Genomic DNA, 27539 nt, shown 5'->3' with positions numbered 1-27539 from the left:
AACGACTGCGTTGTTCTAATGATGAAATTGACTTGCGAACAGATACTTCTTCCTACCATTTATTTTCACAAGTACCGTACGTACATTGCTGTAGGCTGGTACGAAGGAGATGAAACTGATTGTCCTGTCCACGTTGAGAGTGCAATGTCCAAGCCAATTCCGTCCCTTCCAAAATCATCAGGGCCACGACGAAGAAGCAAACCGTCTCCCCATGGCCCAAGTTACCCAGAACTCCTCATTCTCGCTGCACAAAAAGTCACCTGTTGTTGATCCGATTCAAGCCCTAGCCTGCTGTGTAAGTCGGGAATGGTCAGATACGTAGATCTCTCTAATGGCCTCTGAGCCAATTTTAGGCCCCATTTCAAGTTTGTGTTTTCCACCCTCTGTACGACGGAACGACATGCAATGTACTTTGATGCCCCCTCACTTCCAGGTTAGGTAATTAATGCCAGGGTGAGCCTTGGAACGGACCTGGACTGTCCCATCCATTGCCCGTGTCTCTCTCCATTCTCCATTTCTGCCTGTCTCTCTTGTCAGTCAGTGAGTAGGGAATGACGCCAAGGCCCCGAAATGAACATTGCCTTCCTCCTATAACAGTATGAAATGCTCTCATCTGCCTGCTAAAATTGTACCATGCCTGAAGGAAGGTATCGTCGAACTGGTGTGATGTGGATTCCCTCTCATATGTGGTAGTACACATGACAGTGTGTATGCTCGTATGATCGGTTCCGTGTACTATTTCCCGCTCACACTGTGCTTTGTACTTGGCGCTGATCAAAATTTCCATAGTTGACACCTCTCATATTGGAAGCTGACGACTGTTTCGAATTGAAGGAGTAAAATTCCCTATCCAATAAACCAAGCCCCCAAACAAATGTTTTCGAATCAAACAGGATTTGGATTTTCCAGCTCTTGTCTCCATCCGAGATGTAATCGGCGATACAAGAGTCATGTCTTCGGAATACCAATTGATCCGAACAGCATTCTTTTCAAGTCGTGGGCTTGAAATATTGGAAACCAAATCCTCGTGGAATAGTACGAATTGGAACTGACCTTAGTAAAATAGGATCGTTCCGAATACAGAGGAGAGGTTCGCTTTAACAAGCAATGAATTGTGATTGCTAACGTTATGAATGTAGTTTCTGATAAGATATTGTAATTTTCAAATGATAAATGCTAGTGATATCTTTAAACCACTTTTTGACAAATTTCTCTTTTTGACTTTGTGAATGAATATCAATCTTACGTATTCCTGAAAACTATCCCGTTCATTCAAATTAATTGACTCTCATTGAAAGGCCTTGTTAATCTCATAATTCTTTCATATATTAATTTTTTTTTGTATCTGTACACCCTTCCTAAGATGAACTATATTACAAAACCTGGCATGGTGTGGACTGGTGTTTTTCGAAAGCCTGGGCAGACTCCACTTTATTAGGGTTAATTAAATCATTTTTATCCGATTCTTTCTCTCAAAGTCAGGAACCATGGTAGGTGAGTCTTTTACAGAAGTTAGACACAGTTCATGCTAGGCTGTGAATATAACTGATTTTCCTCGTCTACGTCCGTTCAAGCTTCTTAATTGAAGAACATGGTATTGCTAGTACTTGTAAGCTTGGGTTGTTTTGGACTGACGCTTTGTTCCGAAGAAAAGCTTCAAGGCATTAACGTTCTCATTGCCTATTTGGTTCAATCAGTTCAATGCAATTGTTTGCTTCCTGAAGGTGTGGAAGCCGCAGTTCAAGACGTGGACTGCGCCCCGTGAAAAATATTATACATTCAATGCAATCAAATACGACGATAACTTTGGAAAGATGCGAAATTGGCTCGGAATAGAATGTGGGATTGTTTCGGCGCGATTGAAAGAAAACGTCAACTCCAAACTGGTCACGTCCCAACCACCAAAAATGCCAACGATTTTGAAGGCTTGGCTTGGCAAAGCATCTTAGCTCCTAGATACACCAACCAAACAACCTTGTCGAAGATCGGGATTCAAGTCCACTTTCGATTTCGTCATAAATCCGCACCATTATTAACTATTCATGCAAAAACAAAGATTGATTGACGGGAAACTGATTTCTCTGTTCTAGGTTATTACTTTAGGGACATTGAAGTTCTAGTCATATTCGACATCCAATAAGAGCCATTTCCTTCCGACTCGTTAAATGACAAAAGGTCAAAGAAAACTGTAATTTTTATTACAATGACTAAGCCGAATCAATGCTGTATCAAAACGTGGACTTCCAACAATAGGATTGGAAGAACGACGTAATCATAATTGATGGCTTGTTTGGAGGCTATTCGTACTAAGTCAAATCCTCGATGGTCGGTTATGGGATTGAGAAAACCGTCACCATTAGTCAGTTGTCTTTAGGTCAAGCGTTATTTATCGAGTCAAACATACGTTCCGTAGATGTGATGAACTCCAAACTAAAACAACTTGATTCGCCTTCGATCACTTCAAATTTATTTGGTCATGGCTTGGGAAATTTTAAGACTGAAAGGACTCTGAGATTCAAGCGCTATTGATGTACTCTGGATAGTATGCCGCGAACATTTATAGTACCTTACGCACATACATGAAAGAGATAATTTAATCACGTTTTCCCTGCTAATGGCCAAGGTTCAACATTCTTGGAAAAAGTGACAAGAAAATCGTACACATTTCAAGACCAAAGGAATATTGGTCGAGGAAAAATTTAACAAAAAAGCCCGAAATTTGCATGATTTTCATCGAGTAATAGACCTTTTTGTCAGATAATGGCCGTCAAATACGAGTTCTGATGGGATCCAATGACGCATACTTTCCCACATCCTATTTTGATTATACGTACATAGATTTGTTCCGGTTGAAATTGGTCTTCTTGTTAAGGTTGCGATTAGAGTACAAACTAATTCAATCTAGATTTAAACATGTGTTTTGTGATCTTGAAATATTGCCATCCAGGAGCATCTCTATTCTTTAATGTCTAAATCATTCGTTGAAGGAAGATTTTGCTTTTTATTGCTCCAACCCTCAACTTTGTTCGATTTAAATGTCTAATTCGATAACGAATGTTGAAGGGTAATTGGCCAACCTTAAGTGGTTTACTATCATTTGCTATCGTCAAGGAGAAAGGAAAGGATGCTCGGGGTTTTCTCCGAACCGTATTTTTCGATAATAGAAGGTTAGCATTGTTAATATGTTTTGTCGATATCCCCGCTTGTTTCACAACTGAGCGCCTCCAGAGAACGCACCGTTGAGCATTACTTCAATTCTTTCATGTTTCAAAGGCTTTGAACAACATACCTTTAAAAATATGTTCTGGTTTTAGTCGAAGAGGTATCCATCCATACTTGGAAGTCCTTTCTCATTCCAGTCACGATTTTTTTTGAACTGGAATTTTTTCTATACGGGAAAGTTGTTGCCTAGGCTCATCCACCTCTTTGGAGATGATCTTTCATCGGAAAACAAGCACTATTGTCAAAAAGTTGAAATGGCGTGCTTCTTGAAGGGGCATGTACGGTCACAGTGGGGTAATACCAACCCGTTCTGGCAGCTTGATGAATGTTCCTCAAGGGCAAGACCTGTGGTGCATTATCGATAATTAAAAAAAAACGAATTTGAAGTTAATGAATTTTGGTGCAAACATTTTTTTTCTGAAGAAAAATATAAGAAAAATTGACAAAAATGGTGTTTCTACCCCTGTCAGAAAATGGTAGAAATTCCTTCAAAGTCGATTTTTGCGGTTGGTGGCTGAAGCCCTTAAATCTAGGCTTACAGTGATTTGGACCCTTGTATCAAGTAATGAGAAAATTTTTAAAGATACCCAAGCAATCTTCCCGATTAGCTCATGCTTTGCCTCCAGTAGAACGTAGCTTTGTTGATAAGCGGGATTTTTTACGGTTGGAGAGGATGGTCCAAGATCTTGTGAACTTGGTCCGTCAAAAGAGAGGCCGGTAAAGGGGCTACATTTGAACGTGCATCGTCTGATTTCTAAAAAAGACAGCACAAAAATTAAGATCTTAGAAGAACTAGCTGTTGAGAGAGAGAGATTTCATTCATCTCTATAACAGAAACCTGGCTTCGGCCAGGGGTCTTAGATGAAGAACTAACCATATCTGGTTTCAACTTAGTTCGTTGTGATAGGATACGCCCTGATAATCCCATATTCCCACATGGGGGTGTATGTCTATTTGTTAGAAATGATTTGCACATTAGTCATGTACAAATGATGTCAAATGGAGAGGTAGAGGTCTTAGTTTGTCATATTTGAAGGCTTGATCTGTCTATTGTAACAATGTATAGACCCTCTTCTTGTTCAGTAAGCTCTTTTACTCGTATGTCAGCTCTCCAATTCACGGGAAATGAGTTGGATAAGGCAGTCTGCACGAAAGTTTTCTTTGTAGGGGACTTTAATTTTCCGGCCAGCGTTGTACAGTGGGAGGTTAGTCCTGATGGGTGTATATTCCCATTTCGAAATCGACATCTCAGTCGTTCGAAAAACTGGAGGAGTTTGCGATCTTGCGCAATTTCTCCCAGCATGTTGGTGTAGCCATGAGAGAGAATAGCGTTCTCGACTTGGTCTTCTCCAATGACCCTGATCCGATCCAGTATGTCCATGTGACACCTAATAATGTGTCAGATCATCATGTTCTCGAGATAGGGTCAACCATTACTCAAAAGCCGGCGTGCTTTAGAGTAAAACCGGCGAAAAAGGTCGGTCTGGCTAAGTTCAAGTTCAAAGATGAACATTGGCCATTGATTATAGAAAGATTTGAAGAACTGGACCTTGTTTCAATTCTGAAACAGGAAGCGTCCATAGTTGCAGCCATTAAAAAAATTAGCTTCAGTTTTTAAGGAAGTTTGCTCCAGTCTAGCAATCTCTGAATGTGTACCGAAAGGTGGTACACGGACAAAAGATCTAATATCATAGGAGGACTTTTTTCAAAGGGTTGCAGGTCAGCAAAAAGGCTGAAGAGCACTTCGAATCCAGTCATTGTGGGTGGTCTCTAAAAAAATTGAACATAGTTTAGGGTAAGATTAAGGCCTCCATCGAATTTGACCAGTTACAAACTGAGAGTAAGGTGGTTCAGGAGGTCAGGTCGAATCCGAAGGCTTTTTTCTCTTATGCGAGCTCTAAGAGAAAAATGAAACACTCTGTCCTTTTAAAAGCCATTAGCAATGTAGAGACTATGGCTAACATGCTTGGAAATCAGTTCTCCAGTGTGTTTTCAACCCCACTGAGTTCGGAAGCAACAGCTCATTGCTCTGAAGATGAGTCTGTTGAGATTGACAAGGTTAGTCAAGCTGAGCGTTTAGATGATCTTGTAGTCACAGATCAAGATGCTTTAGAGGCCATCAGGGGCTTGAGGCTTTCGAGCCCGCCTGGTCCTGATGGCGTGACATCTCAGTTTCTGATGAGATGCTCACAGGTTCTTGCTCCTGTTTTCTCGTACTTGATGCGTTGCATCTTGTATCAGGGCAAGTTTCCATCTTCACTAAAGTTAGCTCATGTTGTTCAAATTTTTAAAGGGGGAGATAAGTCGCTCCCCAATAATTATAGGCCGATTTCTCCCACTTCGAATATTGCCAAGGTGTTTGAGAAGATCATGCAGTTCAAACTTGTTGTTTTTTTGTTAAATTTCTTGAAATCAACGAAGTCCACCCTCCTTGCCAGCATGGGTTCCGAGCACATTTTAGCACGGTTACCCAACTGATTGAGCACTTAGAGCAGGTCATTGAGGGAATGGAAAGACACGAATCAGGTGATGTTGTCTATCTTGATTTTACCAAGGCCTTTGACAAGGTAGATCATGGCCTTTTGTTGGATAGACTTCATGACATTGGGATCCAAGGCAAGGTTCTCGATTGGATAAGAAGCTTCATTCATGATAGGGTGCAAATTGTTAAGGTCGAGGGATCCCTTAGTAACATACATGATGTCATGTCAGGTGTTCCCCAGGGCTTCATCTTAGGGCCCCTCCATTTTATACTATTCGTTGCCCCGCTTCAAAAGCTTCGTATTAAGGCCAGTCTCTCTTCTTATGCTGACGGTACAAAATTAGTTTTTGGTAGGAATGGCCAAGATTTCAGTAGCCTTGCAAAGGACTTAGAAAGAATCTTACTTTTGGTCAGGGCATTTGGGCTCCAATGAGTTCAGCACGTTTGCAAAAGGTCGAACAAGTCCAAAGATGTTTCACTAGGAACATCACAGGAATGAGAGAGCTCTCCTATTGGGAGAGGTTAGAAAGGTTGGCACTGTACAGTGTTCAGAGAAGGTACGAAAGGTATCTGATACTGTACGTCTTCAAAAGCATCCATGAGCTTTGTCCCAACCCAGGATTTAGGGTCAGTTGTAGTGACCGTAGAGGCTTAACGTGCGTTTTGAGAGCACCTTCAAGTCCTCGAGAATCCAGGCTAGTTCGAACAACGAAGTCCACTTCTCTTCTTTCTCGGGCTCCTTCATTGTTTAATTTGCTGCCCTCTAATATTCGTAGGGAATACGTAGGCCTTGTTGATACGGTAGCATCTTTCAAGTCAGACTTNCTCCATTTTATACTATTCGTTGCCCCGCTTCAAACTCTTCTTTCTCGGGCTCCTTCATTGTTTAATTTGCTGCCCTCTAATATTCGTAGGGAATACGTAGGCCTTGTTGATACGGTAGCATCTTTCAAGTCAGACTTATTTGCTATCTGCAAGTCCGCTTAATCTTAAGGCTAAGCGAGGGGTTGTCTCTATTGATTTCCAAACCACATGGGTATGTCTTAAGTTTCAACACTCGCAAACATGGCTCTTTTTTTATCTTAAATCATACCCATTAATTGTCAAGATTGTCTGTCACATCTCCTGCAGTAGATTGCGTAGAGTTATCATGGTCTTGAAAGGATACTCGTCACTCTTTGAAGTCTTTCATCTCACAATAAACGACACTTTGGGTGTCATTATATGGGGCACAATGGGCTGGATTCTAAGGACATTGTGTTTTGTTATTTTGTCTGAAGGGATGAGATTTTTTTCGCGTAAAATCAGTAAAATATCAGCCAGATATTGTATTTCATCTTAAGTCTGCTCAAAAACATTTCTGCCCTGAAAAAAGGTCAAATCCGGTCTCTAGAACTTAAGAATCCATTACATTTGAAGTCAAAGTAATTGCACCTTTTTGCAGATTTCCTTGCAGCTACTTAGAATGTAATCCCCAAACAGTTCAAGATGAAATGATATCATTTATAGTTTCCTTTAAATTCATACAATGTAAGGTCAGCTTTAAATGTAGAGCTGATAGGGAATTGTGGTCATACTGTACATTAGTCCAAGTCTGACTTAACACCTACGGTCACTATAACTAATCCTAAAAAAATGATTGGGACAAGGCTTGTGAATGCTTTTGAGCACTCACAGTTAAGAATCTGTTAAAAAAGGTTGCAAATTTTGCAATGATGGCCAAGTCTCAATCAAATTAATAGGAAGCCATAGATGTTGGTTCCAATGGGTGTAAAAAGTTACAAGTCAATTAACATGCCCTAGTGTTGCCCACGAGCTCGGTTGCAGGATTTCCTTCTGTACGGGAAAGTGATTTTTTGTCTCCTGGAAACAAGAATTCCATGACAAATGTTTTTTCCATTAAATCCAAATTGATACAATAGAAATACAATTTAAGTTATAAGCAACAAAAAAATTGCATTATGATCAGAAGAATCCAAAACAAGAAATATTGTTTACCCAACCAAAACAATGCAATACATAGGTACTATATATATGCTGAACAAGTGAATAATCTCCCTATTCAATCAATTCCATTTGTTTGCAACTAATCAGATTTCTTGAACGTTGGTAAAGAGGCAGAAGTGGTAATTCCTGTCTTTTGGGTCTTTGGTTGACCTGGTGATTTCTGTCCAAAATTTTTGGTAAAGGGTATTTTAACATAATTCCTTTATTTTCTCGTAGAGTAAAGCTCTTGGATCAAAAAGGTGAAAAATGAGCTCTAGCCCTATCCCATTTTGGTAAGAGGCTTCAATTTGGCCTGGTTACTCAAATCTATCAAGTAATTGCCCATTACCTTATGAAATGATGCCATCGCAAAACGATTTCAACTGTAATCAATAAAGCTCGGAAAAATAACTTGGTTTCATAGGTCAAATAACTGTTTTTAATTGATATTTTGGGGAAGTAACTGATTGAACGCATGCAAATAATTGTTCTTTTAAAAGGACTCTCATGTTTATTTGCACGTTTTTGGGCTTTTATTGCTTGTCGAGGCAATACTAGACCTGAAAATTAGTTAATGGTTACAAAATGATCCACAAATATGCGCCAATCAACGAAGTATAACTGAAAAAGAGGAAAGGGGAAGGCAAAGAAGATCATGAAAAATGCTATCAAAGTACAATACTTATGTACGAAGGAACGTCTCCTGTTTTGCACCTTTGAACCGGTAGAGGGAGATTTTGAGACTCAATATTTCTTCCTTTAGCAAATCCAGCACTTGGACTTTTGCTACATCAACATGCAGTGGGCTGGCTACACTGATGCTCGCCATCAACTCATCACCAAAAAAGCGTGCATTTTGAAGTTTAGGTTCAGAAATTCATAGCCAACAAAAAGCAAGGTGTGATCTCAAGGCACAGAAGTTTGCCACACTGTCAGCGGCAAATGGAATATTAGATCAGATACAATACTAAATTATAACATCACACAAGAGCCCACGAAGGGATTTCGTTCTCAAAAGTTCCAAAAGTTCAAAATCACTGATTTTGACCAAAAATGGCAAATTCATTGAAAAAAAAAAACTTTTCAGTTATATAATTATTTTCCCGAGCTTTGGTAGTCAACGTTGAAAAACATGTTATGCTTTAGTTACATTTTTGTACAATGGAAAAATGTTTAATTTTCTAGAAAAAAGTGAGCATTGAAAAGGAGGGTACTGCTCAGATTGAGCTAGTTTAGCACAACTTAGCAGTCTTAAGTCCCACAAGGGTTTGCATTTACATGAGAACCCAGTAATTTATAAATCGCCCAAGACTCACCTATACAGGATCAGATGCTCTTTGTAAAAGGGATGGCCAAAAGTTCAGGATAACCTAACAAGTCTTGGTCCAAATTCACTATCATCCCATTAAAGCTCAATTTCATTATATTATGATGGAGTTTCTTCGCTACATGTAATATGATTTGCTTTGTGCATTAAAGAGGGTGCTTTGTGAGTTAGTCCCTACCAAATGTAGGGTCGATTTTTATTTATTGAATTACAATGGGTTTGAGTTGTTTTTGGACATTTCTATCAAAATCTCATGTTTAATTAGTGACCCAAGTCAAATAATGTTCGGAAAAGATGGCATGTTACGAGTGGTAAATATAGCAATCTATCGTGCGTCTTCCCTATTTCGTTTCGGTTGTTTGAAGTTAGAAATATTGATATTTTAAGGACCAAAAGTATAACAGGCCCCTATTCCGAACATGTTATTTTCAGCTGTAGGTAAATTCATTACTTAGATCGCAAGCATTGGGCATGTGCGTCAACATTCAAAACAATGACAAATCCCCATGGCCTAACATGGACACAAGGCTTTATAATTTTCCTGACATTTTCACATTTGCCACAAAAATAGGGAGAAAAACATGAAAGATCCTTGAAATGCTGATCAACTTGCTTTGGAGCATTATCGAATTATATTTTGAGCATTATCGAATTATATTTTGGCCGCCTCTACCTATCACCCAATATTATTTCGCTTTATTTCAGAGTCAAGATAGTGGTAGATGTAATAACTCTCCTGGAAGTAGGTATGAGAATAATTGCTCATACATTACTTATTATGCAATCAACCCACGTCTAAGATATCAAGTAGATTTTTTCTTGGATCCAATTGGATCTCCCAATCTGTTTCGAACATTCACATTCAAACTCATCCAATATTATTTTTTTTTTAAATCGGGCTTTAAGGGCTATAAATGGTGGAATTTAAAAATGAATAATTACCTCATCCCGGGACTCCTTAAACCGTTCTCTAACAATCCTTGCTCGTTCGAAGAAAAACATAAGACAACCTCCAAAATATTATAGTGGCTTTCAGATTGACCGTGATCCGAGATATTATTTGTCCTATCCGACAAATTGCACTCAATCGAATCTGAGAAAATTGTTCGAACCGATTCCGAGATTATTTCGTCTTTTCGGTTTGTAAATGATCGCATCCGATCTTTCACACTATAATCATTCTAATCGATGGAACGACGAAAAATCTCATCATTGCTTTAACTTCCTGAAAAACGAAGCTTGAACGAAGCCTTCCAATTATTTTCAAGATTTATCCTAAGCTTTCATTTCTTCATGTTAATGAAAACTAGCTTTTGTCGGGTAAATGCCGAGAAACAGGAGAACGGGGTCCAATGAGGGTAGATATGTATGAGGAATAAGTTGATTCCAAATAGGTGATTGATTAGCTTGTAAAAACAATAACAGTATAAATTTTATCCATGTGCCGAAACTGAACCTAATACAAAATATTTTCCGTCTTCCAATAAGCCAACAACAACCAATGAGGCAATGCATGGTATAAGGGACATCCGCGTAACTACAGTTCACCGCTAAATGTTTCAATTCTGCAGAATTCAGCTCACTTGTTCGCGCTTGAAAATCTCAAAGTCGATTCAATTCAAAGTTCATAGGATGTATTTCAGTATTTGTTCAGGTAATTATCGTGTTATTGCTTAGAACCCTGGTATGAGGCCGTGCATAGGGAACGAGATCATCAGCTTTGCATTGATCTGGTTGATGGTATAAAAACTTATTGTCGCATTATATTTTGCATTGATTGATCGTGGTTATTCTAGCTCTTGCTGCTCCTTGGGCAAGGTCCCAAAGTCTCCCAAACCATTGAAACTTAATTATAGTAGACACTGACAAAATTTTCTCAACCACAAGAGAACCTTCTCGCTGGAGGAAGGGCCTTATACCGAATCCCCACCTTCGGACATGGACCCGTTGGGTGTGGGTAGTTGCATTTTCTTGAGCTCGTCAATCCGGGATCGGACGTCATCGCCCAAGCCATATCGGCGACCCAAGTAGTCGGGCACATTGTGTTGTTTGGTGGCGATCTCTTTGAGCACCTCCACCAACTTGAGCAAGCATTCATCTTGTTGATCCACACTCCAGGTGGGGATCAGAAGGCCGTTGTCCAATTGAAGACCGAAGGCCTCCAAGGAATTATCCACGATGATCGTTTTGTCCAGATCTCGCCCCAAGAGATTGAGGTCCTTGATGAATTTCCTGTCTCGGATTATGCACGAGTCCCGGTAGAGTCGGTGCTGAATAAATTGTTCTTTGGGATCGAGATTGTTCAAGACAGCATCAGCATAACTGCGATTGCCTGCAGTGAACACGATCACCTCAAAGTACCTGCAAAAGGAAAGAGACCTTGGTTGAGAACTTCAGTCAGCACGGCCGTGCTCTTGAATCCCGTTGACATTACGTAAGACACGTTTTTCACACCAAATCGGCGCCACTCGCCTTCCGACCTCTTATGCTTTGAAGTCCCAAAGGCTCAATCAACGAGCCTCGACAGACACCCCCACCCCCCCCCATCTACCGTTCTCGGCCAAACCGTTTGAGAAAGACGAGTTTCCTGACTTACCGGTTGACTTCCTCGAGAAAGTGTTCCAAATAGGGTCGCGTGCTAACGTACAACGTCCTCTTTCCATGCCTCTCACTCGAGGTTTCTACCTCCACTTTGAACGAGTATCGCTCCTTGTTGTTGTCGGCACTGTGGATCAAAGTCTCATCCATGTCCAAAACCAACGTGTACTTCTGGTCCACGACCTTGTGAGGGATCACGGGGAACTTGACGGACGGTGGCAATGCATCGAGCTTGGACAGAAGGTGGAATATGCGTCGATCAACATGGCTCAAGCAAACAGGTTCTCGCTCAACGCTATGGCTGGACTCTCTTCGGGAGGAAAATCGCCTAAATGCGAAGCGTTTGGAGTAGCTGGACAAGGAGGAGGTGGAGGGCTCCTTGTGAATGGGAAGGGCGTTCTCATTGTTCCCACTCGATTTGTTACTTTTGATAGTCACCGCACGGCTGACCTTGGTGGTAGAACTGGTCGAGCTTGAGGTGCTGGTGGTGGTAGGCGTTACCATTGTCGTGGAGGTGGAATTAATGCTTTTGACATTCGGCAATGTAGAATTGGTGGTGGTGGTGGTGGTGGTTGATGAAGATGATGAGGATATGCGAGAGGACTCCGAATTGACCAGGTTCCGAACTACAATGCTCAACACTTGAGCGTACTTTCGAAACGTGGTCTCGGCAATGCCATCAGTGGTGGGCATCGTGGTTGCTGAACTAGGCGAACTTTCGGGAAGGCTCCAGTTTTGGCCTTGACTCGCGAGTATCAGCTTAGGGTGAAATTTCATGCTCAATGGCCAAAGAATAACTGAGCCTTTTTGCCTCCACCCGCTCACTAAATGGAGATTTCACGAACTACGCACTAGAGAGGTGCATCCAAGATCACAAACATCACTCAACACCATCCCGTGTTCGCCCCCTCGAGCTCGAGGTGCTCGGAAGACTTACTATAACCCCCTGCTAGCACCAACTCGATGCCAGCAGTTTTGGCCAGCTTCGACGCCAGGATCCAGTCCTGGGATAGGATGGATAGGCTGATAGTCCTGAGTTGTGGGTTAAGGCGGTCCGGTCCTAGCGCAGCAAGATCAATCGAGAGAAACGGCTCGTGACGTCACTTGTCGTGGAGGGGTTTGTCCAATGCTGCGCACAAGGACTGACTGAGTGACTGGCTGGCCAGTGACCCGGTCCATCAGTGATCGTTGCCTCAGCTCCCAACCCGAAGTGCTCTTTAAGACCTCAGACATCAGACGCGAGTTAGCCCTAATCGTTGGGATGAGCGTATCGGGGAGACACACTGTGGTCCGAGAAACCGTGATGTAATGTAAGGGCAACTGGGAGGAGACCTGATTTACACACTAATGGCGAGTGTACAATGGAATGGATGATCATCTTTTGGAGGCCTACATCAGCTGGTTTGGGGTTTTGTTATGAGGTCTGGGCAGGAGCCAACGACGCTCTTTGGGAAACGTGAGTACAAGAGACAGTTTGCTATGTTGATACATTGGAGTAATAACGTGTGGAACAAACTGACAAGGGAAGTGGGTGCTCAAAAAAGCCGGAAACTAGCACGAGCAAAGTTGGTGTGCATGCATCACTTTCGAAAACTACTTTTCGTCGACGTTTTCCCGATTGCATTTGTCTTTCCCTTTTGACGAACAGAGGAGGCCCACACCATAGGATGTAATAAATTCATTCTTAGATAGTGTCTTGAACGTTTTTATTCAAGGAGATAATGTATATTGAACCATGGGAGGAGGATTATCGTTTATGAAGTGTTCTAACAAGACTAACTTGGAAGTGGGTTTCGTGAACGCGGTATCTGAAAGTAGTAATAATGATATGAAGAAGACAGGGTTAGTGAAACGGGGAACATACGAATCATTGACACCCTCTACAAGGCAAGATTTCCAATCAGGACCAATGAAGCAAAAAGAAAGGCCTGGTCCACGAAAAGGCCCAATTTATTTTGATTGAATACTCCGGTCTGTTTGGAAAATATACAACTCGCTTGGAAAAATGCTGTGATGAGGCACTCTCAAACTTGTCCCTGGATAAAGTGGATGATCCTCAGGGGCTAGAAGATTCATGCTGAAAAAAGGAGCCAACCACTTTGATCCATCCAATGGGGAACCAACCAGACACGTGGTTGTTGGGCTCTATTGAGTGAAAACGACTCGTTCAAAACGGCTGAATTATTCTGCAGTGACTGACATATCGGGTTGGCTCGAAGGGGTTGTTGTTGTTATTATGATAGTTGTTGCTGTTGTTGTTGTTGTTGTTTTTAGTGCCGAAGATCTTTGGCCGCTTTTAAGCCGGCTAGTGCCACAGCCTCGTTGGGTGCATCCAGATCTAGACCCGTCATGGGCATGGCCATGGCCTTGAGAATGTAGAACTTTTGCATTTCCTTGGCCTCCACGGCTTGAGCTTGAGCACGTTCGCGTTTCTTTTGAGCGACTTCGTTCCTCCACAGGCGGTTCTTGTAGTAGCTGGCAAAACTGTTCACCACAATTGGGATGGGCAGGGTCAGGATGAAGATCCCACTCAGAGCACAGAAACCGCCCAAAAGTTTGCCTAAGAATGTTTTGGGATTGAGGTCGTAACCCACCGTGGTGATGGTCATGAGACCCCACCAAAAGGACTCGACAAACGTCCACGAGTCCTCGGATGCTTCTTTTTCGGCAAAATACACCAAACTGGAGAACGTGAGAATGGCCACAGCCACGAGGAGCATGAGAAGGCCCAGCTCTTTGTAGGCCTGTCTCAAGGTCAGGAAGAGGCTTTGAAGTCCGGCAAAGTGACGGACCAGCTTGAAGATCCGGAGGATTCGCATCACTCGGATGAGTCTCACGATCTTGCCGGCTTTGCCAATGATTTGGATGTCCTCTAGGGTGTTCAGGAACATGGATACATAAAAGGGGATAATGGAGAACATGTCCACCAGGTTCATGGGGTTCTTGAAGAACCGCCACTTCCGAGGACAACAAATGAAGCGAATCAGATACTCGAAGGTGAAGAACACGATGACAAAAGTATCAATATAGTCCAAGACCACCACCACGGATGTGTACTCAGATTCGCCCTCGTCCATGGCCTGGAACTCCTCCATGGTTGATATGATGAAAGTTAGGGTAGACAAAATAACCATTCCCAGGGATAGGAAGGCCACCACCTACAGGGACAAGAACAAATCCATGTAGTGTACGTAAGTAATCCGCCCTCAAAGCCCCCCTCTGTCGAATTTGGTTTAGTGAACGAATGAATGTGTCGTACTTGAGCCAGTTTGGAGGTCCAAGGATACTCCATGGTGTTCCACAACCAACTCCGAAGCAGACCCCAACGAGATCCTCCAAAATCCTCCTCCTCGGCTTGTTCTTTTTCGCGTCGGCGCTCCTTCAAATCTCCCTGGAATTACGAGACATTAGATGAACAGTGCTAGAGGTTGATGTAAGCCTCGAGACACGACATCAATCAACCGGAAAAGCCTTCCAAACCTTCTCCATGCATCACCCAAGCAAAAAAAAGTACACATCCAGACGAATAACCGAGTTGTGTAACGGACTCTCTCGACGACATGGCCTCTGGAGTTCCTCGTGTTTCAGCATCAACCGATCCCATTTCCCTTCACCCAACTAGTCACTTTTGACATCAGGATCGTGAAGATCGTGCATTCAATATTGAGTTGGAGAGGTTCAAATTCACACGCCTCTAAAACGCCTGTTCCTCACAATCTATTTTTAGAATCAGTCAATGCAAACGCCAGATTATGTGCAACAAAACATACAACAATAGCTAGCATCCAACCAACCCGTGATTTTCGTATACCAAAGCCAGCCGAGCTGGGCTCCAAATTTAGCTTCAGTGCATGGTTAGCTTCTCATTATGGTCTTGACTTCTTCCCATTCAATTTTTTTGCCTTTTCCTTCTTCTTTTAAATAAACAACTTTGAACCAGGAACCATCTGGAATGGGGGCCTCCCCTCAATTTGTGAGTTTTGAGCTTCAATTTATGGAAGCAAGCCACCACATCCCGTGATGAAACTTGAAAAGTTTTCTTTTAGCAATCCCATGAAATCCCTCTTTGCAACAGGCCGCAGGTTTGGCTCCACCAACTCTCAGGGGTTATTTGGGAGGTTGGCCAGCCCATTAGCAACGTTTCAGGCCGCTAAAATGATTTCAACTTCCTGTTTTGGGTTGCCAAAGTTCCCTTTCCCCAAACATGCAGATCTCTGTGGCATGATGCACATGATAATGCCACAACCCCAGACCTTGGAACTAGCACTATGTACAGAAGTTAGACAAGCCAACTGGTTCTCATTGGCGCGTGGTAATAGAGAAGCGGTTTTTCTCAATTTACCAAGCCTTGTCCTTTCATTGTTAAACCGGAGGTTCGTTCCATGGAACGCTGAACAAATCTCTGGATCGGTTTGCCTTGGCTTTTCCAGTCTCATGAAATCTAGAAATATTGTACAGTAGGTGCAGTTCATGCTGGATTCAAGAATGTTCCCACAACACTCATTGCTGCGTGTTTGTCCAAAGGGTGACAAGGTTACAGAAGGGCTCGTTCGTAAGTGCGCTGAATTGGACTGTTCTTCGTGAGGTGAATAACAATGCAGGTTGTGGGTTTTTTCGATGTCGTTCTCGTACCTGTTTTTCGTTGACGCAAATCTCGATCTCTGGATAGTATTTGAGGGCACAACACGGTTCCATCATGAGCTCATCGATTCCCCAATATTCCAGATCCTTTTGGAGCACTAGGGCACAGCCAATAGATGATAGATGGAACATGTTGGTTCGGTAAATATCTGGAAAGAAACCAATGCCACACGTAAGGACCAATTAATTCAAACCACAACTGAACATGGAATGACGGAGTCGGTTGGCTAATCGACCGATCGGCGAATGGTGGCGATTCAGACCCCCAACGATTGTGGGACCAATGTTGAACTGTTGTACTACGCTGTAATTTCTGGATGGAGGGAACAATCCCCTTTCTCGCCTCGAGCCTTTTAATTAATGCTCTAAACGACGACGGGTTTCAAAAGGATCGTTACTAATAGTAGTACGGGGACAAACCATGCCGTGAGTAGAGATTCGTAAGCCCCAAGCATGTTAATGACATTTAAAACCCTAAATGGGAAAAGTAATGGCACCAAGCAATGATATTCTACCAGCAATATCACATTGGCCAGACGAGTGACGTCATCCAATACGAGATGCTTCTAGGACGAGGTTCTTTTTTAGATTTCTTTTTATTTTGAGTCTCGACAATTAGTCATTTTAACGTATCTCAAATGGCTGGTCATCCATTCTATTAATGAAGTACAATGTCAAGACAACGTGTTGTACTCTTGTGCAGCTTGTGCATATTCCGCGTCCCAGTGCGTCCAAATTATGCCCGTCAGAATCTTGCAGTAAGAATTTTGAATAAGAACTGCCCATCAAACTCAAAGGTGGCCAAAAGGGGATTTCTTTTTTTTTTCTTCTCCCTCTCGCTCCGACTTGATTTGAGTGAAAAACAGAGCAATGACCCACATAAATCTAAAGCAAGAGAATCATCCGTGTTTCTGTGAACGTCGCGATGAAACGTAATAGTCGGCTTCGAAACGCAATTGAACTTGTTGAGAATGCTTCATTGCAAGAGAAAAAGAAACCCCGGGAACGCGCATAAAATTGTTAGATATTCATATAATAGCTGATCTCATGTAAACCTAAACCGTTCCGCTCTAAAACTTGGATACACGTAACGTCTTTGCAATCCATCTGGTGAGGGAAAAAGTATGAAATGATGATTCTTTTTCTGCAACGTAATCAAGGTTGAGGGTAAGTTTGCTTGATTAATAATAACAATAACAACAACAGCATTTTTGTTACTAATCACAAACTTCTACATCATAAGTCCTTGTTTTCATAGTTCAGTACATCTTAAGCGCACATTACACATCAGCTTCAAGAATAACCTTTTAATGGCTTTTTAGTTTTAATATCAAAGTTAAGGATCTTTTTTTTTAATTCGGCTTAGTTAAGGACTCAGTCATAAAACAATAATAAGCATCTCGTTCAAGCTGAAAAGACAATTTCCTATTCAAAGAATTGTTTTTCCTGTCCGATCATTAAAATTGAAGCTACTGACCATGCGAGTTCACACTACCGGTATGACGTCTTGTACTCCATCTTTTTGACTTGTACTTAGTGTGAGGCGCTCTTGATTTGTACTTCTTCTTCATTCCAGAGAAAACTAGATTCCATAGTACATGCGATACATTTCCCTATCTCTTTTATGAGAAGCTAGGGCGGTGGGATGCAGATTCTTTGATGACGATTTCTAGACCTTCACTATAACCCGGATAATCTTGCTATCCATCAGGTAGTGCTTCTACATGTCTTTGGTTTTCATGTTCATAAGGTTAGATGTGCCGACCAATCTGCAGAGTGCCTTGAATGTCTTTTTAAGGGTGTCTAGACTATCAGGCAATAGTTGGCGGGTACTTCAAGACTCATGACATGATTAATTTGATTGATTGACATCAGGAATACGTTTGAAAATGCAACATGAGTTACTGTGGGATAAATGGTGAATTGGATGTTCCTTCAACTTTTCAATCATAAAACCGATTTGTGATGGCATCGAGTGGCTATTATTTCTCTACAATCATCATGACCTACCAAAGCGGTTCTATCTTTAAAGCCAAGGTTGGTTATATCTTTGAAACGGAAGATTTTCGATGACGTGTATGGCCAAACTGAAGACCAATCCAATTCTACAACCTTAAGGGAGAGGCCAGATATTTTGACATTGACACGTTCAAGCCTTGGCGCAATTGGTACAAGGTATTTAGCACTGCAGCATTTTCAGCAAATTCACTGATCACAAACACCCACCTCAAGTATTTTAATCTAGTCCAGCTGACGATCAATGGCCACAACCAAATGGCATTCAGCACGAGGAAGTGTCGAGCCAACCAAATACCATTGTATGTAAATACGTCTTTGGGTCAAAGTTCCACCAGCCCACCAACAGTGGTAGCAAATATGATTATGATTCAAGCCACAGAAATGCAATCCAGAAGCTATTTTGTTCCCCCGAGCCATAAGGAACAGCCCATCCGGTGAAGGTCTATTCCAAGCATTTGATTCAAACGGTTTAGTCCCAAATGTCAACTCAAAACCTTGTTTAATCTCAATCAGGAAGAAAACCCAGGGCTTTGAAAAATGCTCTCGGCATTGAAAACGTCCTCGGATGTGATTTTGTCTTGCGTCAATGGCGCGAGTGTGTGCGGTCCACGTGGCGCCAGAAAGCGTTCCTTCAACTCATCACGACAAAAAACTTGGAGGCCGGTCGCCTTTCTGGTGTAGGTACTACGACTCTCTTACAGGGCTTGAATGTTTATGCTGTAAACGTAATTGACGATGCTCAAGACTCAAGAATCAGGTTCTATCTGAGTGTCGATTTGAAACATCAAATACAAAGTTAAGTGGGACGGATCTGGTCAGATTGCCATGCTAAGCAGTCATCCAAATGATATGAGGGCTTGATGAGAGACTCGATTGAACGATGTTCGATTGTCAACACAAGCTTGCTTTTTATTATTTTTGATTCATAGAGCTCGTCTCCTTCCCACCAAATTGAAAGACTTGGAATTAGAATAGGCAAATTATTATTCTTGGCAAGACCAAAATGACGATGATCAACGCTTGAATTCTCTTTAAGGTAAACGTCGCGTTGGATCGTCTGTTCGATTGCGTAAAGAAGCCCTTTCTCGAGCATTCCAGATATTGATGAATATACCTAATCCAACCTGGCCATAGCATCCAGTAATTACGGAAAGAGATGCTCCCTAATTATAGACAAACAACAAGGCCAAGGAACAAAGTCCCAAGGAGTATACCAATTCCGGCTGATTATGCGGAAAGGTCGTCACTCCCAAGACAGCGATCGATCTTAAGCTCGAGGAAAAGTGATGTCGCCAACCCAACTTGAAAGGTAAATTCCTAATTGACGTTTGAAGGCCGCTTGACCTTCAACCCAACTGAAGCGGACAAATCTCGGGGGATTATACAAGCATACCGCGAATACCGGAAGTTAAAAGCTGCCTTTGAGGCGAAAAAGGTACGTTAATGGGTTTTATAAATCTGGCCTCTCTTTACGTACATGGGCAACTGCTTGTCAAGACTAACATGCAGTGGCGCCAGAGGAATTACGACGACGACGACGTCACCATACGTACCCGAACAGTCTTTTTCCCGAGCAATGAAACCAAACAACGAGCAGACGGATAACATACTGGACTAAGTACAGAAAGCACAAACGTGGATTGAGTTCTCTCCGGGTCTCTCTCTCTGTTTTCTACTCATGCGAAACGTCTCTTCGGTTATGTAACGCTGCTTTTGCGAAGCGTTTCAGTTCACCTTTAATGTGTGTAGGCATAGGCAGGGTGGTCCTGAATTAACTCATTCTATCAAATTCTCCTATTTAATTAGTGAGCCATGGCATGTTAAGAGTAGTTTATTAAGCAATCTACCTTGCGTCTTCCCCATTTTGGTTAGGTTGTCTGACCTGGCGAATAAGGGCTCACATTGAGTTGACACTTCGTCAGGATGACCCAAACAATTTGAATCAAATAATATTAGCATCAAGAACTTATTTGTTCACAGAGATCAGCAGAGCAAATTCGGGTTCAGCGCCGAACTCAGGACTATGTAGAGCAACCCTGTACATCTGAAGTGACGAAAACAGGGCGAGTATGGCATTTACGATAAAAGTGGTTAATATTTCTCCTCCACGGCAGGCTTATGTTACTACGTAGTAAACCTTTTTACCTTCTTGGACAACCGTTGATTAGTTCAATTGAGCCCAAGAAGGTCAGGAGGTGTCAATGAATTTCGAAGCTTCGGTTGATCAACGCTTTGGAAAAGGTCGATTAAGAAAAATTGTTCAATTCTGTTGGTATACTTTTTTGCTTTTTGAATAGTCCTTAGATACAGCAATGGGGTCCAAAAAAGCAATAAAAGAGGTCAGCATGTTCAAAACTATGCAAAGCTAATAAATGATTTCCCGGAGGCTCAGAGGTTTTGACACCAATGGGGCTAAACATGTGTTTCCCTATTTATGTGAAGGCCAATAAAACGTCCTCGTTGAATGTACACTTTCACATATTAATGGTGCTTCAGTTTTGTCCAATAAATAGTCGACCCAAGGAAGCGCCCAGTAATTGCGATAATTCGAGTTTCAAGTACATTATCATTCATGCCATCAGCCTATCCATGCAACAACGTTGTTGGATATTGCTCGCACTCAGTGAAGTAGTTGAAGCGTGCACTTGAAATGAGCTTGCTGCATACACAAAGGCCGCTTCCTTCTATCAATGTGAACAAACAAAGCCTTTGAAGACTAGCATTTAATCGTTGTCACTTTCCAACAAAAGACTTCCGTCACACTGCGTGACTTATAATTCCTCGGTTTGGCCATGAATAAACCTCCTCTGACAATTGTGGGTAGAATCTGCACATGCAGTACAGTGCTATATAATCTTAGCAGTATCATTCAATAGATGGAGCAAGAGAGAAGAGGAAGGTGGCCAGTAGGAAGCAAATTGGCGCCGAGATTGGTTGATTTATGGCTAGAAATGATTCTCTCTCACTCTCGCAGATAGAGAATGGGAAAGCGACCTTCGTTTCTTTTGACCTCGGAACGAACAGCAATCTCACGGCCTTTGTCCAAGAAATGCATTTCCGTCCGTCAAAATCCCATTTCGCAACTGCTCGACGTATTGGCGGCCTACTCGTACTGTTCAAATCAGGTGGCTGTTTACAGTTTGCCCTCAATCGCACAAATTGAGGCGGGTATTTCTTAGAGTGCAGATAAACAAGCGGGTAGAAGAATTACTCTCGGGTCAGGGCTTGTCCAGTTTTGTACAAGGTTTCATGGCCAAAGCGGCAATTTGCACTATTTTGGCAGCAACCATAGAGGGTGCGTATGGGTAGGACCCAAGGGATCAAGGAAAGGCTTTGGTTTTGGCGATGTTTTTTTTTTAATGCTACGTTTTTGATTCTCTAAATGACATTTGAAATTGATTGGCCACTTCTAGAAGCTTTTAAAAATCTTGCAAATGCGAAAATCAAGTTTCTGTCCATGCAGCAAAGGAAACCAAGCGGGCTAGGAAAGAGTTGAAAAATGATTGCGCCTCAATGGACCCAATTCCGCGCTCGGATGGTTTAATTTTTCAAACGAGTTCCGGACTTATAAAGACGGCAAGAAAGTGGCTTAGAAATGCTCTGGTTGGTTCATCAAAAGGAGACCATCCCGGGTTTCTTCCTGAGAGGTTTTTTTCCGGACCACGTGTTTTTCGTTCATTCATGGATCATAGCACTATGCAACGGCTTTAGTTTTTTTCATCATCTTTTAAGAGCAACTTGCCATTGTCACATTCAAAGACATAATAGGTTAGGCGAGAGATTCGTGCCTTGCGGTTTTCAAACTTTTATTAGACAATTTCCTTAATGGTTGAAAGAGTTCTGATCCGACCTTTGGTTGAAATATCGGCTCATTAATGATTCATTTATTGTCTCAAGGGACCACGCGGATCTTGAGGAAGTTGGCATTTCATTTTGTGCACAGCTACTTAAATTGGCAAAAAAGTCATTTTGTTCTGCTACTGGAGCGCTTGAGATAAAAACAGGCTGAAATGTCCAGAATGTTGCAAATGCATGGAAACTACGTACCTTCCAACCTTTGGTATAATTCTACAACTTTGGGCTGATTTTGCCGCCAAATGGCGATTTCTGTTTGTTCAAAGGAATTTGTCGAATCGATTAGAGTCTTCTCCTGGTCTCAAGGCTCCATCAATTGGCACCATGTGGACCAGGAATGGCACCTCCAGGTCCTATATATTCCCTTTCACGTTATCTGATAGAGGACATACCTAGTATATGGTGGATTTTTTTTTGTTTTCCAATAGTCGTTTGGTTCGAATCAAGGATCAAAAGGCGTGATTGATTATTGGAAATCAATCTCATATGTATGCAGATGAGACAAGAGAAGTCAGTAGTTCTCCAATTGATACTTGGATTCCTGAGTCGTAATTCGTAACGCTTTCCAAAACATATCAAATATCGAGCACTTGGGAACATTAGGAGCAGAGGGCACCAATATTGGCCAAAAGACCGAGGACCAACTGCCTGCTTGGTCTTTGTTTCTAGCGAGGCCACTTAATCCAATCAGAACATGGAAACTGCCATCGCTCTTTGCCAACAACTTACACAAAAACCTTTGCTTAAAAAAAAGAAGACCGAAAACGGAGAAAACAACACTAGACAAGGTCCTTAAGAGGTCCGAGCCAATTTCAATTCATTCCAGGCTTGTGGCTTTGGAGCGTGCTTGGGATTGCCAAGAGAGCTACAAACCTGGCCAGAATGGAACAAACGAGCCCATGGAGGCCAAGGCTTTGCCCTCGAATACCTAACGGTCAGAAAGGTCCTTTTCCTCGTGTCTCACCCTATCTGAAGAGCAATTGACTTACCCTAATTGAAAAGAGCCCTTCTTGGCCATTGATAAATAGCTTAGTTAAAAAGACTCTGAGTCCGTCCAACTTGCGTGCCACAGGGCCCTTGAAACCATTTTCTTGTGCTATATATATTTATATATATTCGTATACGTATACAAGGTCTTACCTAGGATGGAGGCGAAATTATCCCCATTCCGATCGAAGAAGTATTCGGGTGGTTTGGAATTGTAGGGGATATCACAAAACTCCCTGGCATCCTCCAGGCTCGAGCAGCGTGCCAATCGACCTAATCGCGTGTGAGGGAGGCGGGTCAGACAGCCTCGTTTGATGTGGTAGCGATCCCCGCCCACGTCCAAGCACACGATCTCATCCATATTGATATCTTGCGAGAACTTTGCTTGGAACTCGTAGTCGTCATCGGCTGGAAAGTCCTCTGAAACACAGACAGAGAAAGAGGAGAACTGCCATTAATCTTAAACGAGAGACATTGGCACCCGAAACAGGCCTATTTTCGAGGGGGGCTTTCTTCTTCTGCCACCAGACTGCCAAATATTGGGACCAATTTTGGACCTATTGGCACCAAACAGATTGCTTTTGCCATCGAGCTTGAACACTAGAACACAAGGCAATCGTTTCCTGCGCGGTCTATTGGTCACTTGTGCCATGATTTATCATTTGAATATAACAGCGTCTGACCAAAGTTTACTTCTTCTCCTTGGGCTGCTTAAGGTGAGAGGTTTGAGCCTCGCCATACGCTCGAGATCAATCATCGCAACAATTCAATTGATCGTGCCATGCCCGATTTTAGATCGCTTCTCCGCTAATGAGTGGGAATTAGCGTTCAAAACTTTCTCGTCGAGATTAATGTTCGTTTTTTCCCGGTTGTCGCTTTACAATTATTAAGCGCGCAATTTCTGAGATGTCCTTTGGGTTTGAGAATTGAGAATTACCTAAACGTCAATCAGGAGTGTAATGCCACCGAAACTAATCCAGTCTAAGACATCAAAGGAAAGTTGTAAGCTGTGTACAGATTAATGATTTGCTGGGTTACTTTCTTTGGGTTAATCTTCTAATCAAAGTGAGAAAAGGAATCTTAGCTGTAGGGAATTGCTGCCCATCCACGAAAAATTAGAATGCTAAAGGAAAAGTCTCTGGAGGAGTGACAATAATGTCAATGAGACATACTTCTCGCAATAAAGATTTCAAAAGAATACTTTGAAGATGACCATGATAGAAAATAAACTATTTCCTAACAAAATAACGTCCAACATCAATCAGAAGAGGATAAATAAATCCACAGGAAGGACATTCTTGAACTCATGGATCAACTTTATGGATTGACTTCATTTATCGAAAAACGAATACACTCATTCTAATAATACAAGAATTTTTCGGCAATACCCGCATGTCTAGAGGAGACTTAGCCAACTCAGCCATAAAATAGATTTAGTTTATGACTACCCTCAATGTCCTGTTTAATTACGTACATAGTGTGCACTCTCTTCACTGAAGTAAGATCTTCGTGATTGGTTTTCATTCTTCTCGCTTAGGAAAGGATTTAGGATGTTTTTCTTCTTCTGAATTAGAGATTAATATCCTCTAGGCAAACATAGGCAAACAATCGCGTACAGAAGTCTAGTACTCTGTTCTAACTTTCCGAACCTTTCCTCAATTAAGTGGCAGCACCGAAAGAGAACCCTTTTTTGGCAACCTCCAGCGATTCTAAACAATATCATACTGTTTCTTTTTGGGACGCCACTGGAAACCTTTAATCCCGAAATGGACCGAGAAGCCATTACTCTTGATACAATTGCCAGTGCTATGGTTCATTCGTGTGGCTTCTGTTCTTTGAAAGATTATTACATGAAATGTTGTTTGCCTCGGTTGTTTGGACCTCTCATCATGTACCACGTACATAATAGACATGGTTGTCCGCCCACAGGACAAAGTTGTTGTTTGAATTCACTTGATCTAAAATAATCCAGAGAGTCAAAGAAACTGCGGACTTCGAGCAGTTCTTGGCCTTGAACTTTGTGGTGGGTGCAAACTTGGAAATAAAAAAAAAGATAAAAAGTCGGTCCATCCATTAATGCTTTGGATCTGGAAGTTTTCTGGCAAGTTTTGCCTCCCTTTGTGTCCTAGCTTTCCTTTCCATGGTTTTTGGAACGATTTCAATGCTTCCTTTCTCATCGTCAAGGGTGGCATTGACATTCGATGTCTAGGTCAGTGCCAAGAGAATTGATTCCGAATTTAGCCAAAGGCCAAAGGAAAGTGGGTGGGACCAGAATCCCGTCCCGTTCCTCATTGATGTCCTTGGCTTGGATATTTACATTACTCATAAAGTATTCATGTGTCCATTCTGTCTTACCCAGCATTTCTTGGACCATACTGCGTTTGGCGTTACTGGTCGTTGTGGGAGAGCCGACATTCTTGCTTTGGGACTCGGCCGCGGGCAATGCCGCCGTCGTTGTTGTTGTTGTTGTTGTTGTGCTGGGTGGTGTCTCATTGTGAACCAAAGACGAGGATCGCTTCTGGTCGCTTTCCTCTGAACTCATGTTAATGGTATGGTTTCGCCGAATGAGCGTGTTGTTGGCACTTTCTGAGTCCTTGATCTGCATAAGATGGCTGGCACCTTCCTCCTGAAGGTTTCTTAACGGCGCTAATGGCACCCTTCGTTTGAGACTCCGACGGAATGCAAATTGATGCTGAGGATGCAGATGGACATCGCTATCGTCATCAGCTGGGCCAATGAGGGCTGTGGACAATCTGCGGCATTTAGGGCCATTTTCCTTAGCCGACAAAGCGAAATGATGGGGATCCGATCGGTCGGGAACACCTTTGGACGAGGCTATCACAACGTGGCCACACTGGTGATTGTCGAGGTGTTCTCGGGAAGTGTTTTTTTTCTTCAACGTGAACTTCATGAACGAACTCGGGTCATTTGCACGGCCAAGGACCTCACTTTGATCACTAACAACCGCGACATTGACGTCCGAGCCGCGGTCTTGACAACGATGACCTTTGTCCCGTTCGGACATGTTCGAAGGACGACCGTTGTTCTTGGTTTTGTTATTGTTTGTTGTTGTTATTCCAAACGCCTCCAGACAGTAGACGTCCTTATCCCATGTCTTCCCACGAATCACTTGGCCTATATCTCGAAAGATGCTTTGTCAGAGGTGTCTATTCTGTGGTCGCTCGGTCGGTGGGTGTACTGCAGCCGATTGTGACTAAACGTTCAGGTTTTATCGGGAGTGAATGATGCCCGAGTTGAGATATAGGACCTGGTTCCAACAAAGACCTTCCTCTTCTCCTCTGTTCAACCCGAGAGCTCGGCCTCGAATAACAACACCACGAGCTTTCGAGGTCGAAAATGTGGATGCATGTGGTCGTCCGTTGGGAACACGGCCGATGGTACGAAAGAAAGAGAGAGAGAGAGAAAAAAAGGAGAAACGAGAAGAAGGCAAGGGGGGAAAGGGCCCCCGCGTTCTCTTTCTCTCTCTTTCTGTCTCTCTCTCTCCCTTTCGTTCTCTCGCTTTGTCTGGATATACTGGTCGCGAGTTTCGACTCCACCAGACACTTTCGTTCTGGCGCGTATCCAAGACTGGTCCACATCTACGTACTTGTCGGCCTGACGGAAGGCCTTCGTGGGTCCTCTGACAATTGTTAAATGAAGAGAACTAGCGCGAGAGCTTGTGCATGAGAGCCCCCTCTTTGCATAGTTTTGTAGACCAAGAAGATAGAGAGGAAGAGCAAAAGAGGTGAACTATCCAATAAACCGGGATAACCCTCTTGGTGAGAACAACAGCGACTGAGTAGGCTCTGGGTTAGTCAGTGAGGACGGATATCCCACAGCTTTTCCTTTCCGATCTGTTTCCAAAAGTAGTCGGTTGGATTTTGCATGCCACGAATATTGTAAAGCACATGAGCTGGAATAGCAGTGGCCATATACGAGTCCTCAGCTTGGGATCCAAATACCATGACGAAGCACCACCTACGTACGTACACCACCAGAGGCCCAAGAAGAGTCCCTTGACTGAGGAGCGAAACGCTCGATGTCTTTGCCTCTCACCTCTTGGCCGCTCGCGGGAGAAAGGCCATGCAACCTTCAAATTGAAGCCATCAGGCCACAGAAACCTTTTGGAAATACGACCATTCAGAAATCAGCTGACGGCGGAGGAACCAATCTGGGTTTGTTTCATTTGACTTGGAACGACACGCATGTTTACTTAGGTTTCTTCACATCCTCCTTTTCCTCGGTCCTCTAGCTAACATCGTAAGCCACTGATCGGAACAGACATACGAGTACATGCCGACTCCATCCAGGTTAAGGAGCAAGACGAATTGTCCCAACGGTACGGAATGTCCTCTCATTTGAGACTTGGATATACTGTGGTGTACCTACATATGTTCTCTGTCTCGTTGAGAAGGACAAGAA

General features: G+C 42.6%; 2 protein-coding genes across 2 annotated transcripts; both read right to left on the bottom strand.

The window, feature by feature from the left end:
• Positions 1–10634: 10634 nt before the first annotated feature.
• LOC131883302 (CTD small phosphatase-like protein 2) lies at positions 10635–13134 on the bottom strand. The gene is made up of 2 exons (XM_059230744.1): positions 11614–13134; positions 10635–11378 (listed from the first exon to the last, which is right to left on the bottom strand). Exons 1-2 carry the CDS (start codon positions 12390–12392, stop codon positions 10931–10933), a joined length of 1227 nt encoding a protein of 408 aa, XP_059086727.1. The 5' UTR covers positions 12393–13134; the 3' UTR covers positions 10635–10930.
• A 391-nt stretch (positions 13135–13525) lies between these two features.
• Positions 13526–26450, bottom strand: LOC131883301 (potassium voltage-gated channel protein Shab-like). The gene is made up of 5 exons (XM_059230743.1): positions 25473–26450; positions 23271–23537; positions 16248–16405; positions 14875–15006; positions 13526–14773 (listed from the first exon to the last, which is right to left on the bottom strand). Exons 1-5 carry the CDS (start codon positions 26140–26142, stop codon positions 13886–13888), a joined length of 2115 nt encoding a protein of 704 aa, XP_059086726.1. The 5' UTR covers positions 26143–26450; the 3' UTR covers positions 13526–13885.
• Positions 26451–27539: the final 1089 nt, after the last annotated feature.

Source organism: Tigriopus californicus, chromosome 7, assembly GCF_007210705.1.
Source record: "Tigriopus californicus strain San Diego chromosome 7, Tcal_SD_v2.1, whole genome shotgun sequence".
Classification (NCBI taxonomy): Eukaryota; Metazoa; Arthropoda; class Copepoda; order Harpacticoida; family Harpacticidae; genus Tigriopus; species Tigriopus californicus.
This window is presented reverse-complemented; position numbering and strand designations above follow the sequence as displayed.